Below are 16,665 nucleotides of genomic sequence, written 5' to 3'. Positions count from 1 at the left end.
ATGTACTTTGGCATCAGAAACGGCGCAGTTCGATTACTTTTACTTTAAAAAAAAAAAAAAAAAATTAAACATTCAAAACAAAACAAATGGTTTTCCTTAATCAACCAGTATAACCTAAGCTAACCTAAGTATTTGTTAAGTCAAATCAGCTTATGCAAAATTTTGGGCGCTATGAGACATGACAGAAGGCTTAACAAGTGTCAGGCTATATAAATAAAATACGATTTGCGAGAACAAGCTAAATAAAGAATTTTTATGGAAAATAAATACTTTTGGAAACAAAGCTAATTTGAGGAGACTTTCGCATATAAAACACAACCAACAGGTGAAGTACAGAAAAAATATATAAATTTATATATAAGTAAATATTATTCCCGAGAAACAGAAGACACCTACTCGTCCACTGTCTATTTATATGGCGCTTTTACTGTGACCGCCAAAATTTCGCGCCTCTTTGCATTTCCAAATTGAATGAAGCTCGCATACATAGCCTTCACGGTTGGCTATTTTCGTTAGCTAATAAACACATAGGCGACATACGGTGAGTGGCTCGTCAGTAAGTCTGTAGAAAAAATTTGGAAAAATTAGGTTGGGCGGACGGGGAAAAATAAATTTATGCATGTATACAAAACTATATGTAGGTATACTCGTATGTGTGTTAGTGTTAAGAAATGACAACCACTGCCGGCAGACTCATCATAAACTCATACACTCGCACAAAATCATAAATTGGCATCTTCCTTACGCTGTTGGCACTTAATTGGTCGAATTTTTTGAAAAATGCGAGTGTTTTGAAAATTTTTAGACGCTTTCGTGAGGACAGTTTGTTGTTTGTCTTTAAAGGTGCCGTGCATTAGCAGCGCGTTATTTTGAATATATTGTGTTTGAAAAAAAAATTAATCAATATCAACATTAAATGAAATTTTGAAAAACATAGCATAAATATATTTATAAAAAAAAATTTTAATACACAGAAAAGAAAAATGCCGTTAACTATGGCTTTTAGCAGAGCTTGTCTGCAGTGGACTGTTATCGTTTTCAACACGCTAAGTCTGGTGGGTTAAATGCAAAGAATAAAAATTATAAAAATAATAAAATATATACATATGTACATGTCAAGCACAATAGACCCACCCCATCAGAGGTCGCAGTGTATTATGGTCCAATAATAATATTAACAATATTGCATATATATTTCTACGTAATGTCAAAAAAAATTTACAATATGTAATTATAACTCAAAAACAAAACTGAATTATAAATTAAAAAAACTGAATAAAATAAAATAATTATTTGAACGCATAATTAAATATATGAAATGTCAATTTAAGAAAGGAAAGTGAATGTAATTCAAACATTTCAAATTCAAATAGTCGTTTATGAACTTACAGAATAGATAAACTAAGCAAAATCGTATAAAATAGGCAAATAAAAAATGTTGCATTATCCACATTAAGATATTAATATATTCTTGAAGGAACGGTGACTTTCAATATGTGTTACGAATTTATTTTTTATTTTTGCGCAAATGGTTTAAAACTATTTTATGGTCGATTTTTAGCTTCTGGGCGATGCTACGACTGCTAGCATGCCGCTCAATTGTTTGTTATTTCTGTGATTGTAACTACATTTTCTTCAAAATCAAAAATGCCCAAACGGAACCGACGAAATCAAAATTGCACGAAATTAGCTGCTACAGTAGAGGCATCACTCACATCTTCAGCGATCTTGCTTGCACTTTCGCCTTTATAAAAGAAAAACTGTAAAATGTGCGGAATTTACTCTTTCTTGACTTCCATTGTTAACACCCTGTAACTCACAACTGAATGCAAAAAAAAAAACCCATTGTCACCTTAACAACGAGTACAAACATTAAATTGTGTCATCGATGCTTTTTGAAATATCGATCACTACGACCATCTACCGAGACAATAATGCATTTATTTTTTCCCAAAGTAATATATAAATAACTGTTGAAATATTTTATTCGAGAAAAACGAGGAAGAGAAGGAAAAGAATGTATAAGACAAATTTGGCCATATTATGTGAATAAAGGTGATGACAGATTTAATAGATAATTTCCGACAATAACTACCAAAATAGCACTTAAAGACTCTTCAATGATTGATGCCCACAGTGATCTTCCACTCATAGGCTGACCGAATTGTAGCAACGAAAAGCTTCCTAAGTTACATCGCAAAATTAATTCTAATAGTCTAAATGAAGTTATTGAAACTATCTTAGCCAGTTTATTGACCAAGTTGTACACCCGTCCAAAACTTGCATTTGCAACGCGACTGAATTTTTCCGATTTGTTCTCAAAAATAATGTGATTTGCGACGCGTCGCTTTTTGTGACTTGGATTTAAATCTTTAAGCTGAATTTTCTTTGAAAATTTGTCGTTTCGGAAAATTATAGATTTTCCGACTAAAATAAAAAATACACACCGCTTCGCTGGCAAAACTCAAAAGCTTGGCTCAATAAAATTGTTATGCTGATTACAACGATACTAAATTTTTTTCCTGGGATTAAAAATTGGCTTATAAAAGTCAAATCTAATTAAGAAGTTTTATAAAAAAATTATGAAAATTCTACAAACTTGTCATCACCCAATTAGAATTTCTAAGAGTTTCTAAAATGATTTTGGAAAGCTTATTAAGCTTTAGTGCAATAAAGCGAAACTTTGGAGTTGCTAAAAAATCAAATTGAGTTTTTGTAACTTTTTTCCTTGACGGAGGTGCGCATATTTCCAAATAACAAATTCATAACTTTTTTTAGATGCAATTATTGGCGGTTCTGTTAAATGTTTGGGCGAGCTCCTCCTCCTATTTATGGCGTGCGTTTTAATGTTGTTTCACAAATAGAGGGACCTATAGTTTCAAGCCGACTCCGAACGGCAAATGGTTCTTTATGAGGAGCTTTTTCAAGGCAGAAATGCACTCGGAGATTTGCCATTGCCTGCCGAGGGGCGACCGTTATAAAAAAAGGCATTCTATCATTTCGGTGTTCCATACACGGAGATTCGAACCTATGCTGTTCCGAATGGTAGTCACGCACCAACCCATTCGACTACGGCGGCCGCAATGAGCTATACTTTTTAAAAACATAGTCAACACTAGTCAAAATGTTGTTGTGCCATCATTTGTCACGGGTTGTAGTCATAAAGATTTTATGCACCTCTTTGACTACTTGATAAAATATGGTACTTAATTTGTTGAGAGATTATACTCAACAATATGTATATATTCGAACTTAAACTTAAAGAAGGTAATAAAAGTATCGATATCGAAGTATTCTAGTTTAGTTTTTATAGCCAATTAAAATTTCAGTTCAAATGTTTAAACAATCGTATTTTTGCTTCAAGGTGGTTAGTATTCAAAGGTTGTCATACCGCATGGGGACATACAAAATAAAATTGTAGAAGAAAGTTCTTTCCAATTGTAGTCACCCCTCGACAGGCATTAGTTTAGTTTCAAGTGCATTTCAGCCTTGAAAAAACTTCACATAAACATTCGAAGACGGCACACAACTTTAGGTGTCTCCTTTTGTAAGATCAACAACAAGACGCAAGGAAATTCTCGGTCATATGCCTTACTAATAGTGCTCGTCCAAAACGATATTAAATGCATTTTTGTAGCCTGCTCCTTATATGTAGACTTCGAAGAAATTACTATACTCTGCCGATTTTGCCTAAACTGGGGGAAGAGGAAAACTCGAGGGTATCAATGAATGTATGAATATATGGAATAGAAGTTTACACTTCGACCTTAGGTTAATTGGTGTTCTCTAATTTTCATGTGACTCTCTTCCAATCGTACTAGACCGAAATGTTTGCTTCATCTTTTCTTCAGGGCATCGCATTCAAGAAGTATGTCTAACGATATTTCTGGACAATTGATAGACAATATTCATAGCCTATGCACATGGCTGCGCAGCCTGCAATACCAGTAAGAATGCCAGTGAGTAATCTCAGTTTGTTCTAAGTGAGGTTAGTGAGATGTTTAAATTTATTCTGATTATATTCTCTCAACAGGGACTTTGCCTAACCTCACAGTTGATGCCAGCTTACGTTTCGTAGTCTTAGCTCTTCCCCTCCGAGCTTTGGATTTTCATACGTTCTGGTCTTATTATTTCGTGGTCGCAGCGTTTCCAGCCGATTGCAACCAATGCCTCGTTCCTGGGTATACCTTTGTGAGCCGGCAACTGACTATGATTACTTGTCCTTAATAAGTTTAATCTCCCTGTTCACCGTATGCGGGTATTATTGAGGAGTTAAATTCGAAGGATGACACGGATTTGAGTACAGCCTGACTTTCACTCAAAATTGCAATTCGCTCATTTCGGAGATTTCTTTTTAGTGGGGTATCTACGCACAGACGAATGTCATACACTTTTGCCGGGAAGATAGTTGGACAAGCTTTAGGACAAAATACCGCTCATGCCTTCGAGTGTCTTCAAGTCATTTCTATACACTCCAGGAGTTTTACTTCGAGAGCAAATGTACTTCGGTTTGCTTTATTGCTTAGTTCAATCGTCAACATTTTTTCCAAACCATATGCGAGGCAATTGAATGGAGGCGGGTATTACTTTTTACACAAATACTGCTTTTTGAATTAAAAATATTCCAGTTACCCATCCGTCGAACTTTTGTGCTGACAATGTAAAAAACTGCTGGGATCATTCATAGGCCTTTTGTGCACTTCCATACGCTCAGCTAGGCGTCGATAGCTCAAAGCTTGCAAACATCCATATGTACATTTTTAAATACGCTATAAATAATATTATGACGATTTCTACCAAAATGCCTTAAAATTAGTACATAAATACATCATTTAGCATTGTTTGTAAACAGAATTTTTTGCTTTCAAGTTCTTTAAGATTTTTTTTGTCCTCTCTCTAATCTAAATATAAATTAAACATATTGTTAATATGAAATTGCTGGCATCAGCTAGTTATTACACTAATACTATTTACTTTTCTTTTAATAGATCAAATATCATTTCAAGGAGAATTCTTAGTTATTTGCTTTATTTCAAAAATTCTAAAGTGATGAAAATATTCATAAATCCGTTAATCCTCTGTGGTGAACTTCTAACCTTGCGTCTGTAGTGTAATAATCAATTAGAATTTTTTTTTACGCATACACATACATACATAGATACTTTTGTGATTGTGAATATTATATTTTCGTTTGCATAAATACATATAAACACAAGTGTATGAATGCAGCCGTACGTGCCCATATTGTGAACATAAAATCTCGAGCTCTCTATGTCATTTGGTGAATCGTGCCCCTTTCCATGTTGGTATTCAATAAACTTTTTTCCGTCGCTCAAAAAATGCTTTCATGTTTTTGACACTTTTTATTGTGCGTGGACGGCAAAATGAAAAATATGTTTTTAACTAGGCAGTGCCAAGTTGTCAAGCTAAAGTTTTTAATAATGGCATGCAAGAATTTATACAAAAATATTCCTACACCCGTCGACAAAAAAAAAAAAAAAAAAAATCAGGTACTCTGAATTTAAATTTTGACATTGTTTTTAGTTTTCAATAAAAACACAGCGCATTTTTGACGTGATAACGTCTTATAATTCGATTTAACAGGCTGCACGCACGAAAAAATGTGTCGTTACCTTGCTCATTAGTGTTACCTTGCTCATTGCCGTTACCTTGCTCATGTGTCGTTACCTTGCTCATTGCCGTTACCTTGAATGAACTGCAAGCGAAAGCGCGGAACGAACGACAAAGCAAACAAAGCAAACGAACGGCAACGTTCGACATCTTGCTCTCTCCTACTTAAGTGAGCGTATATGTGTATGTATATGCGCATATGTACATATATAAATTCACGTATTTGTATTTGCATATGCCTTCTTATTGATTATTATTAATTTGATTCACTTGAAGAATTTAAAATAAAACCAAGTTTGTTAATAATACCTGTTGTTTTAATGTTATTATTATTTTTTGACGTGATAACGTCTTATAATTCTATGTAGCCGGCTGCACGCACCAAAAAATGCGTCATTATCTTGCTCATGCGTCGTTACCTTGCTTGAACAGCATGTTATGTTATGTTATATGTTATGTTATGTTATGTTATGTTATGTTATGTTATGTTATGTTATGTTATGTTATGTTATGTTATGTTATGTTATGTTATGTTATGTTATGTTATGTTATGTTATGTTATGTTATGTTATGTTATGTTATGTTATGTTATGTTATGTTATGTTATGTTATGTTATGTTATGTTATGTTATGTTATGTTATGTTATGTTATGTTATGTTATGTTATGTTATGTTATGTTATGTTATGTTATGTTATGTTATGTTATGTTATGTTATGTTATGTTATGTTATGTTATGTTATGTTATGTTATGTTATGTTCTGTTCTGTTATGTTATGTTATGTTATGTTATGTTATGTTATGTTATGTTATGTTATGTTATGACGTTATCACGTTAAACTATCGGCAGTAAACCGACTTTACAGACAACTTCTTTTTAGCAAGAGCCTTATGAATCAATCTAGCAAATTTTATGCGAAATTCAGCAAACTTTATAAAATTTTCATAAAAATTTACTACACTTTCATCAGAATGGTAAGAAAATTGTTGGGAATGCAGTCTTATAGTCCATTTCATTTTAAAATTAAAAAATTAAAGGTTGATTTTCGAAATTTTTATTTTTTTTTTGCTTACGGTGCGGTACTTTTCCTCCAAATAAAAAATGTCTTTTATACGAAACAAAATACAATAAGCAAAATTGTTGAACTTCAAACCTTCTTTTATAATATTAAACAAAAATTTAATGAACTATATTATAAAATTACTTATTCAAAATTTTTCTAAAAATTCCGACTGAAGATTTTATGAATTTTTCTGAACTTCGAAGAAGGTTGAAACATCAATTTATATGGTTTTTACTTAAAAATAAACTATAATTTTATTGAAACATAATCAAATTTTAATTACAAAAAATTAAATGAGAAAATGTATACTCCCAAAGGATATATGGGCTAGTTTTGTAAACGTGTGTATAGTACATTAGGGTGGATCAACATGTATGGAATGATTTTTCGGAAAATTACTTGTAGCAGATGTGGATTCTATGAGTACCTAAAATTCTAAGAAAAAGCTTCACATGATCAAAGATTTAAAGTCAATTTCGAACCCACCTCTGCAAATTTTAAAAGAAGGTATCTTTAATTCATTCGAAGTTATTGTGAAGGTAATAATACATACATACATAACTCTTTTTGGTGGGTGTTTGGCCGAGCTCCTCCTCCTATTTGTGATGTGCGTCTTGATGTTGCTCCACAAATGGAGGGACCTACAGTTTCTAGCCGACTCCGCACGGGTAAATGGTTTTTTATGAGAAGCTTTTTCATTACAGAAATACATTCGGAGGCCGTTGCCTGCCGAGGAGCGACCGTTATTAGAAATGTAAGAAAATACTTAGTGTTTGGTGTTTCACGGAGATTCGAACGTTTGTTCTCTCCGAATTCCGAATGATAGTCACGCACCAACCAAAAAAAAAACATATTTTCCCTTTATTTAATCAATAATTCCGTTTACAATTAATAACGTGTTTATCACTATTTTGGTTTTAGATCCTTTTACCTGCCAGAGAAGGTGTATTTTTTCTACTTTCAATCTTCATTGCCATATTCCCTCCATTTCCCTATTAATAAAATATACCTGGGAACGACGACAAAAGAGAAATTAACCCGCCCTAGTATAATAAGTATATAAATACATATGTAAATGTGTACACACAAGCGTATGCTTATGTGCATCTGTATTCATATATGTATACACATACTCAATGCCTCATAGTCCGTCTTACTATTTCTGATAGTCCGTCTTACTATCTCTTATTATTTCATTGGAATTTTATTTTTACTTCTAGTCATTTATGTAGGTTTGTATTTATTTATTATGATGTGCTTAATAACTTATTGACTCTAAAGTAGTCTTTTCCGCACATTTTTGTATTAATTCTGCGGTAGGTGAAATGCTAGGTTATTCGAAAATTAATGGATCCTATTATCAGACCCATTCCGCTAATTAATTTACAATAAAAGTCAAACATATATCGATTTTTTATAAGCTAATAACTCATATTGGCGTGGGTTAATAAGTACCTTAATTGAAATAGGAAATAATCATTTCCTCAAAATATACAATATAATGATTTTTTTTTGGTTTTTTTGTAATTTTTTCATGCAACGCTTCTCTAAATCTCAATCTAATACGATTTTTAGAGTGCCTTAAAATAGGCGTTAGTATAAGAATAACATGGATTGCTTGAAACTATTTTACGTCCAGAAGCTGGTGGCAATTGATTGTACTTTTGTCTAATTGCAAAGAATATACATACATGTATAAGTATAACACGGGCTTGGAGAAGTGTGAAGATCTTTATTTTCTTGTAATTCTCTTAACTTTCTGCTTTATATCATACTTCGTATGCTATTAAGAACACAGTAGGTTCGAGCACAGTGTACACAGTAAGTCAGCCACGGGCAACATGCCTGTTTGACAATATGTTTCTTTTCTTTTTTTTTACAAGAAGAAAACATCAAAAGCCTCACTCAACAGTCTGGTACTTCCACCCGAACTAAGCCTCCGGTATTGCCATCAAGGATTTCGTGGGGAGGTGGTTTGAGCACTAAACTCAACGTCAATTATTATCCTGATGCAAGGCGGCAGAAGTTGCACCTCTCAGTTACCAGCCACTGTTAAAATCATTTAAAGAAAGATCACTGTCGGATCTGTATAGCCCCATCCATCATATCGTGAATCTCCAGCATTAGTGACACTAAGTTCTCGGGCCTGACGCTGCACCCAAGTATATCTTTAAAATGTCAAATATTCATATTGTAAATCAATTTTCAAAATTGAAACCTCCACAAAATTTCATAAAAATATGTAATGGACCATTTAAAAGACCAGATTTGCATTCAGCGCAAAAAAAAAATGGCGCAAGAAAAGCCTCCGATTATTTTTGTAATCAAAAGCTTGTTAATGGTATGTAGCGTATGTTTTATATTATAAAAAGAAATCGAATAATTTTTTCAGAATCCCCATAGAAATAGTTAATTACGAAAAAGATACTAAAAATAATTTTTGGATTTTCTTTCGCTTGAAATTTTTTTCGTTAATCGAAGAATTATTTTTTTCTTCATCGAATGCAGCCATTTTGCTTAAAATTTGTGTCCGTTGATAATTGTATACGTCTCAAGCTAGTCGATTGAACATTGTCATTTATGAATGAAAAATAATATCGTTCAAATGACTGCCGCGACTGGCTTCACAGTAGGCCATTCGATCAACCCAATTTTTAAGCACATTTTCGATAGTTTGGGCTCCAATTTCATAAATGGCTACTTCGATTTCGTGTTCTAAAGCATCAATCGTCTCTGGATGGTTCGCATAGCATTTGCCCTTAACGACTTCCCACAAAAAATAGTCCAACGGGCAAAAATCACAGCTCCGAGGCGGCCAATTGATATCGGAATTTCGGCTGATTATTCGGGTTTCAAAAACGATAGCCAAAAGTTCGAGTGTAACTTTGGCAGTGTGACAAGTTGCACCGTCCTGTTGAAACCAAATGTCGTTCATGTCATCCTCTTCAATTTTTGGAAACAACTCGTTGTGCATGTCACGGTAACGCTCGTCATTTACTGTAACCGCGGCTCCTCGCTCATTTTCGAAAAAAAAAATGGCCCGATGATGCCGCCAGACCAAAAACCGCACCAAACAGTGACTCGTTGTGGATGCATTTGCTTCTCTACAGTAACGTGTGGATTTTCTGAGCCCCAAATCCGACAATTTTGCTTATTGACGTAGACACTGATGTGAAAATCAGAAAAGAAGAAGAAGACTCACCACTTTGGAAATAGGTTTTCAATAGTTCCCAATATTGTGCAAGCGTATAGCGTCCCATTTCGTAAATGTCAAACCTTTAAGTAAAATATGAACACATTTGACATGTCATTTGTGTTACCATTCTCAAAAAAATAGGTGGTTCAAAAAGCAAACGCTATATGGCCCACCCTTATAAACGCAGCCGTATTGTTTGGTTTGCATGACTGTTTTTTCATGCAAAAACCTTTTGCGTCACTTCTTTCTCATTTCACGAAAATGCTTGCAGATATCTCTTGCAAATAACTGCCATACAAAATATTTAGCAAGGAAGTCTGAAAATTATGTTGAGGTCATTTCTATTCATACTTATCAGCTAAGCTCTACCAGTTTCTGTGGTTCCATCAAAGACGTGAGCATCATCATGCATGAGCATCTTGGAATGGAAAGTAATGGAAGTGTGTGCGGCTGGAAAGAGTATCATAATCAAAAAAAATGTTTAGACAAGTATGCAGAAATTATCACAAAATGGGTAAAAAATTTATTTCATTATATGTCATAACTTTTACTTTTGTATTGTTATCATGACATTTTTGGTTTCTTTTAGTCATTTATTAGTCAAATTAAGTAAAAGCGTTGCCCACATTTAATGTCGAACTGTTTCCGCTGTTAAAACAGATATTTTAAGAGAAGTAAAAAATTAAGTAAAAAGTTACGCACGTAAAACTGAGTTCTTGCTTGAATTTAATTTTTGTTTCTTTCTCCAGATCATTGGTATATTATCGGTGGTCGCCTGCGTTTACGAATTGGAAAAATTCGCAGAAGGCTCAGCAGAACATATGGAAAAGATTGTGCAACTGGCAGCGGCTTGTTTACTGGTGCTCTCCTCATTCGTGGGCTGCTTAGGCGCTGTTAATGGTTCTGTTAGAATACTCTGCTGTGTAAGCATTAAATATCAGAGAATGCACTACTCTGCATAACTTTATGTAATGATTAAATACTTGTTTTTCTGTTTATGCAGTTCATCACAATGTTGATAGCATTGATAGTATCACATATATGGAAATTATGGCATTACAATGAACAAAAACGTATGGCAGCAACAGAGGGATTGATCACGGCAGCCTGGTTGACAGAACTTGTAACACCAGGCGCCATGAATGAACTGCAAGAATCGGTAAGAATACCCTATAGGATTTCACTAATTTTGGTGTCTAAAAATTAATTTGCTCCTGTATATTCAGTATGAATGCTGCGGCGAACAGAGCAGCCTAGACTATAAGAAGCTAAATGTTAAAATTCCACTCACCTGTTATCGCTATCAGAATGGTTTGCGCAGCGTTTATCCATATGACGAAGGCTGCTTAGTTGCGCTAAAACGCGCATATCTGACTGTGTATCGCTATGAGCGATTAGCGCATGCACTACTCGTTGGTTTTGAGGTAAGTACAATAGTTACGGCTAATTTTGCTCTTTAAATATATTTCATGCTTTTATTTTGCAGAGCATAGGCATATTGGTAGCATTGCTGTTAATTTGCAAGTTGCTGACGAAGTCACGTAGATATAATTATTAATAATTTTCAGATTGTGTTTAAATTATTTTAATAGTACCTAGTTGAATAAGTAAAAAAAATATTTTAAATAAAAAAATTTACTTTGACAATTTATAATTTTTTAATTATACGGCGGCACACATTAGGTTGGATTGAGATGTATTTGGGATTCTTTTTGTGTTTTATATTCAGTAAAATTTCCCAGTTTTTATGCAAAAGGGAAAAATTCAGGAACAGTTTTACACATTTTGTTGCTGTGATTTTGTTAAAATTTTTTTCGAAATAATAAAACGTGTGCACAAGTCATTTCAACGAATTCTCTCTGCGCAAATGCTTGCGAGTTTCTAATTTTTCGATACTTTTCATATATGAGAAGAACGATAACGCAATACTATCGGATGTTTTTAAGAGATACAGGGTACATTCGATCAGTGCAATACTGAAATTTGTGGCAAGTTTTGCCGTCTTATTTAGCTGATTAATTTTTGGAAGCAAAAATTCAGCAAGCATGGTTCGATGTCAGTCGTCTTTGGCCTTAACGGCAGCTCCTTCCTCGTTTCGAAAGAAATAAGGTCAATAATATCGCCAGCGTGTAAACCGCATGTGAAATGGACGAAGTGTTCTACGAACTTCGCGAGGAGATTTATTTTTTTCAAAGTAAATTTACACAATTTGGAAGCGTTGTTTTGGCGTTAAACGATTCATGATGACTTGGCACATCTTACTGAACAGAAATGTCAATACAGTTGGCCATTTTCAGCTGTTAAGCCGTAGTTAACGATATCGATAGTTACCAAGCAGCTAAAAAACACTAAATTTTGCTTAAATACGTGTTGTAGTTTTTCACTATTACGTCTAGAATTGAAGTTTTTTAAGGACTTCAAAATTTCAGATAGAGCCCAGCATTGAAAAAAGTAACCTAATTTTATAAAACTATATAACATTGACACATCGACATCAATTGAAAGAATATGGTGAAGATAATTCAAACATACATATTTTCTTCCTAAAAATGTACAAAATATTTTTTGAAATTTTCATTCCTAAATATTTTTGAAGACTTATGTAAATTACTCCAAAAAATATTGTGATTGGATTAATGTTTATCAACCACTTTTCATTTTACAAAGTCAATTCGACTAATGGTTGATTGTAGTTAAGTTAATTTGCCAAAAACAGCTGAATATCGAAGGCGAGAATTTGAAAACAAACATTTTTTACATTTTTGCAAAGATTGCATGGGACTATATATTTTTAAATTCTCTTGACCTAGCCACATAGGCATCCCTGGTAATGTAAAAGCTGATGCAGCAGCCAAAAATATATATTCCAACCCCTCCAATTGCTGGCGTATGCCGATGATATTGACATCATCGGCCTTTACATCCGCGCTGGATAAAGAGGCAAAGCGAATGGGTCTGGTGGTGAACGAGGACAAAACGAAGTACCTCCTGTCTTCAAACAAACAGTCGGCACCCACTTCACTGTAGACATTTATAATTTCGAGGTTGTAAAAGACTTCGTCTATTTAGGAACCAACATTAACACCGATAACAATGTCAGCCTTGAAATTCAACGTAGAATCTCTCTTGCCAACAAGTGCTACTTTGGACTAAGTAGGCAACGGAGCAGTAAAGTCATCTCTCGACGAACAAAACTAACACTCTACAAGACTCTCATCATGCCCGTCCTAACGTATGGCGCAGAAGCATGGACGATGACAACATCCGATGAAGCGACGCTTGGAGTGTTCGAGAGAAAGACTCTGCGTAAGATTTTTGGACCTTTGCACGTTGGCAACAGCGAATATCGCAGACGATGGAACGATCAGCTGTATGAGCTTTACGACGACATAGACATAGCGCAGCGAATAAAGATCCAGCGGCTACGTTGGCTGGCTCATGTCGTCCGAATGGATACAAACGCTCCGGCTTTGAAAGTATTCGATGCGGTACCAGCTGGTGGTAGCAGAGGAAGAGGGCGGCCTCCTCTGCGTTGGAAAGATCAGGTGGAGAAGGACTTGGCCTCACTTGGTGTGTCCAACTGGCGCCGGTTAGCACGAGAAAGAAACAACTGGCGCGCTTTGTTAAACTCGGCCAAAATCGCGTAAGCGGTTATAGCGCCAATTAAGAAGAAGAAAAACCCCTCCATAACTTTCGACACATTCTCCTCAAATGACATCCTTAAAGCTATCTACCTCCATTATTCCCACTTGAAAAAGGTTGAATGGTCTCAATTTAATCATCCATACACCTTTATAAATTCTAATTGTAAAAAATCCCAATTCCCAATTTCCCTTTCCAAACACCACATCACAACTTTCATACGTCTGAGACTCGGTCATACTAAACTAACACACGAACGTCTTCTCCTTGGCTCTTCTTCCTGGACTTGTCAGTTTTGTGGAGGGCATCTGTCAATGGAGATCACTGTAGTGTTTTTCAAGCGGAAATAAACGCTATTCATGAAGCCTTAAAATGGCTAAAGATAAACAGAATATCATCAACGGATATCTGCATTCTATCAGACAGCCAAGCTGCCCTACGAGCCCTGGATGCATTCCCAACAACATCAAGGAGTGTCTTACGTTGTCGCCAATCTCTAAATGAGATGGCCAAACAATATCGTATAATCTCTTGCTGGGTTCCAGGCCACAGAGATATACCAGGGAACTGTAGGGCAGACCAACTTGCAAGAGAAGGTACCTATCTGTCAGACATAAGTAATTTTATGGAGATACCTCTCACAACTTGTAAGCTTCTCATTAAGGACGCATTAATCAGGTCTACAAATCAAAGATGGGTTACCGTTAACACCTGTGAAATTGCTAGGCAAACATGGCCAAGGCTAAATTTACGTCTGTCCAAGAGTATTATAAAACTGAATAGACTTCAAATCAGGACTTTAGTAGGGGCCCTCACAGGACATTGTCTTATAGGAAATCATGCAAAGAGATTAGGCGTTTACACGCATGATTTCTGTCGTAGCTGCAGAAATGAGGAAGAGTTGGAAACAATTCAACACCTTTTTTGCACATGCCCAGCTCTAGCCAGTAGCAGGAACCGATTTTTAAAATCCTACTTCTTAACGAATATAGATAATCTATACATTTTAGGTATCAACAACCTTTTACGCTTTGTCAAAAGCTCAGGATGGTTTAATATGGAGAGGGAAATGTAGCTCAGCCCTCGCGGTTCACAACGGACCTATTTCGTGGTCTAAGTGGCATCGTTGTCTCTATGTGCGATGCGGCTGCCAAACCTAACCTAACCTATTTCTCAATCGAACACATCCTAGACCTATGTCCAACACTAACCACCAAACGGACTACTACATTTGGAACTATGGTACCATCCCCTCTATTAAAAAATGTTACTTTTGACAATGTGATTAAAGTATACAATTATATGAAATGTATCTGATATACCATATTTAAATTCTACAATTAGAAATAATTAATTTTGTAATCGTCATTAAGCACTGAAGGCCCTAGTATACTATATGTATGTGCTGCTGTGAGGGAAATCTCATTCATTAAATTTGGAAAAAATGTGGAACTGAATTGAAATTGGAACTTTCTGTAAATGTTAAAAATGCTCACTCCTTTTTGATATCTTTAAAATAGTAACCCTTTATCGTATATGGTATTGCAGTCTTTTTTTTTAATCCATCAAATATAACGCAAAAAAAAATTGTATATGATTTTATGACATTTCGAAACAAACTCACTTTTGTGCAAGCGACTGAAAAAGTAGAATTCAAATGCGAGTGATTCATTTTCAAAACACGATAACAGAGTAAAATATACGAACTTTTTGACAAAAGAAAAAATATTTTCACGAAGTCGATATACTCGTACTCATCTTTGTCGACGGATATTAATTTTTCCGCCTTTCAAGTGTTATCTATACTTTTATACCATATACTATGGTTCTTTTGATACGTATTATTGTTAGTTAAAAACAGCTATTTCTACCGTAAAACAATTTTTTTAACGCTTTACTAGTTCATGCGCTAATGGGCTAAGAAGACTAGTTTTATTTATTTCACTTTATTGCAAATTGTGTGGACTTGCCGAGCTAATATTTGACTGATGCCTTGTTTGATTTCCCCACTCTGAACATAAAACATAAAATTGTTTTCGAATGGCACCCACCATTCGGCATTCAATATGTGCCAATCCAACGAGTGCACTTCTGGATAATATTGATGCAAGCACCTAACTCCATATTATTGAAGAATAGAGCAGCTGCTAATAATTCGAGAACTAATATAGATACCATACATGCAGAGTAGCGGGTTCACTTATATATGAAGAATAAAGATCTTACAAAGTCGTTCCGAAACAAATATCCAGCTTCACATGGAAATATCATACGAACAGATCAATGGACTATTGGCCATATGGACGCTGGATTCAGCACTCCACATACAAATTTCTATAGGAGCTGTGCAGAAGAGCAAGATATAGAGTCCATTAGACACTTCCAGTACGAATGCTTGCTTTAAATTCTTGGTGAATAAATTCTTCGAAGACCGCAGTGGGTTTCTGTGGTTCCCCAATGAAGCTTTCTTTACGAGCAGGAGGTCAAATTTAGCTAGTTAGTTAGTCTTAATGGACCATAGTGTACTACCACCTCTGATGTTTTCTATTGACTGGAAGTCTCCGTGGACTACAACTCCAGACTTGGGAACCTACTTGAAACACTTCTAAAAGACAGGCTAAATTATTTCCTACGTAATTTTTTCCCGCATCGTATGAGTTCCGTGTTTTCCCAGTTGTTGATAATTTCGTTTAGAAGGGCTTCAGTGAGCCCCCAAAATGGTATGTATTTTTTCAAGCTTGGCATAAATCAGAAACATTGGGCTTTTGCTAGCCAAAGTTCCTCCCCTATATTATTCAAATATTTCAAATCTTGTTTGTGACGCCTTAATTTAAGTGACGTTATTAAACTAAATAAGTTTTGTAGCTGATGATATGCGTCTACCATATACTGGGTGGCTCATCTAACGCTTGAAATTTAGAATAACTTGGAGTAAGTAGCGAATATTTTTTTTTTTTTTTTCAAAGTGTGTTTTATATTTCAAAGTACAATCTTTACGGTTAATTATGGAATAATATTTTATTTGAATTATTTTTTGCAGCCTGGCTTTGCAATACTAAATTTAACGACTCACATTTTCGACTGTATGGAGCTGTATGTGATCGGTGGCTGCAATAATTTTTGAGAGTGTCAA

The 16,665-nt window shown here is 34.9% G+C and overlaps 1 protein-coding gene across 1 annotated transcript; it reads left to right on the top strand.

The window, feature by feature from the left end:
- Positions 1–904: 904 nt before the first annotated feature.
- Positions 905–11,464, top strand: LOC129245472 (protein late bloomer-like). The gene is made up of 5 exons (XM_054883651.1): positions 905–1,055; positions 10,640–10,813; positions 10,894–11,049; positions 11,117–11,314; positions 11,377–11,464. The coding sequence occupies exons 1-5, from the start codon at positions 984–986 to the stop codon at positions 11,446–11,448; spliced, it is 672 nt and encodes a 223-aa protein (XP_054739626.1). The 5' UTR covers positions 905–983; the 3' UTR covers positions 11,449–11,464.
- Positions 11,465–16,665: the final 5,201 nt, after the last annotated feature.

Source organism: Anastrepha obliqua, chromosome 4 (genome assembly GCF_027943255.1).
Source record: "Anastrepha obliqua isolate idAnaObli1 chromosome 4, idAnaObli1_1.0, whole genome shotgun sequence".
NCBI lineage: Eukaryota > Metazoa > Arthropoda > Insecta > Diptera > Tephritidae > Anastrepha > Anastrepha obliqua.
The sequence above is the reverse complement of the archived record's forward strand: the minus strand, read 5'-3'. Positions and strand labels throughout refer to the sequence as shown.

What these genes read in the sequence shown, in the direction of transcription:
- LOC129245472 (XM_054883651.1), top strand. Translation starts at nt 984, where the DNA reads ATGCCGTTAACTATGGCTTTTAGCAGAGCTTGTCTGCAGTGGACTGTT. An exon ending in CTGTTAGAATACTCTGCTGT is followed by an intron (nt 10,814 to 10,893) that starts GTAAGCATTAAA and finishes CTGTTTATGCAG; the next exon opens with TTCATCACAATGTTGATAGC. An exon ending in TGAATGAACTGCAAGAATCG is followed by an intron (nt 11,050 to 11,116) that starts GTAAGAATACCC and finishes CTGTATATTCAG; the next exon opens with TATGAATGCTGCGGCGAACA.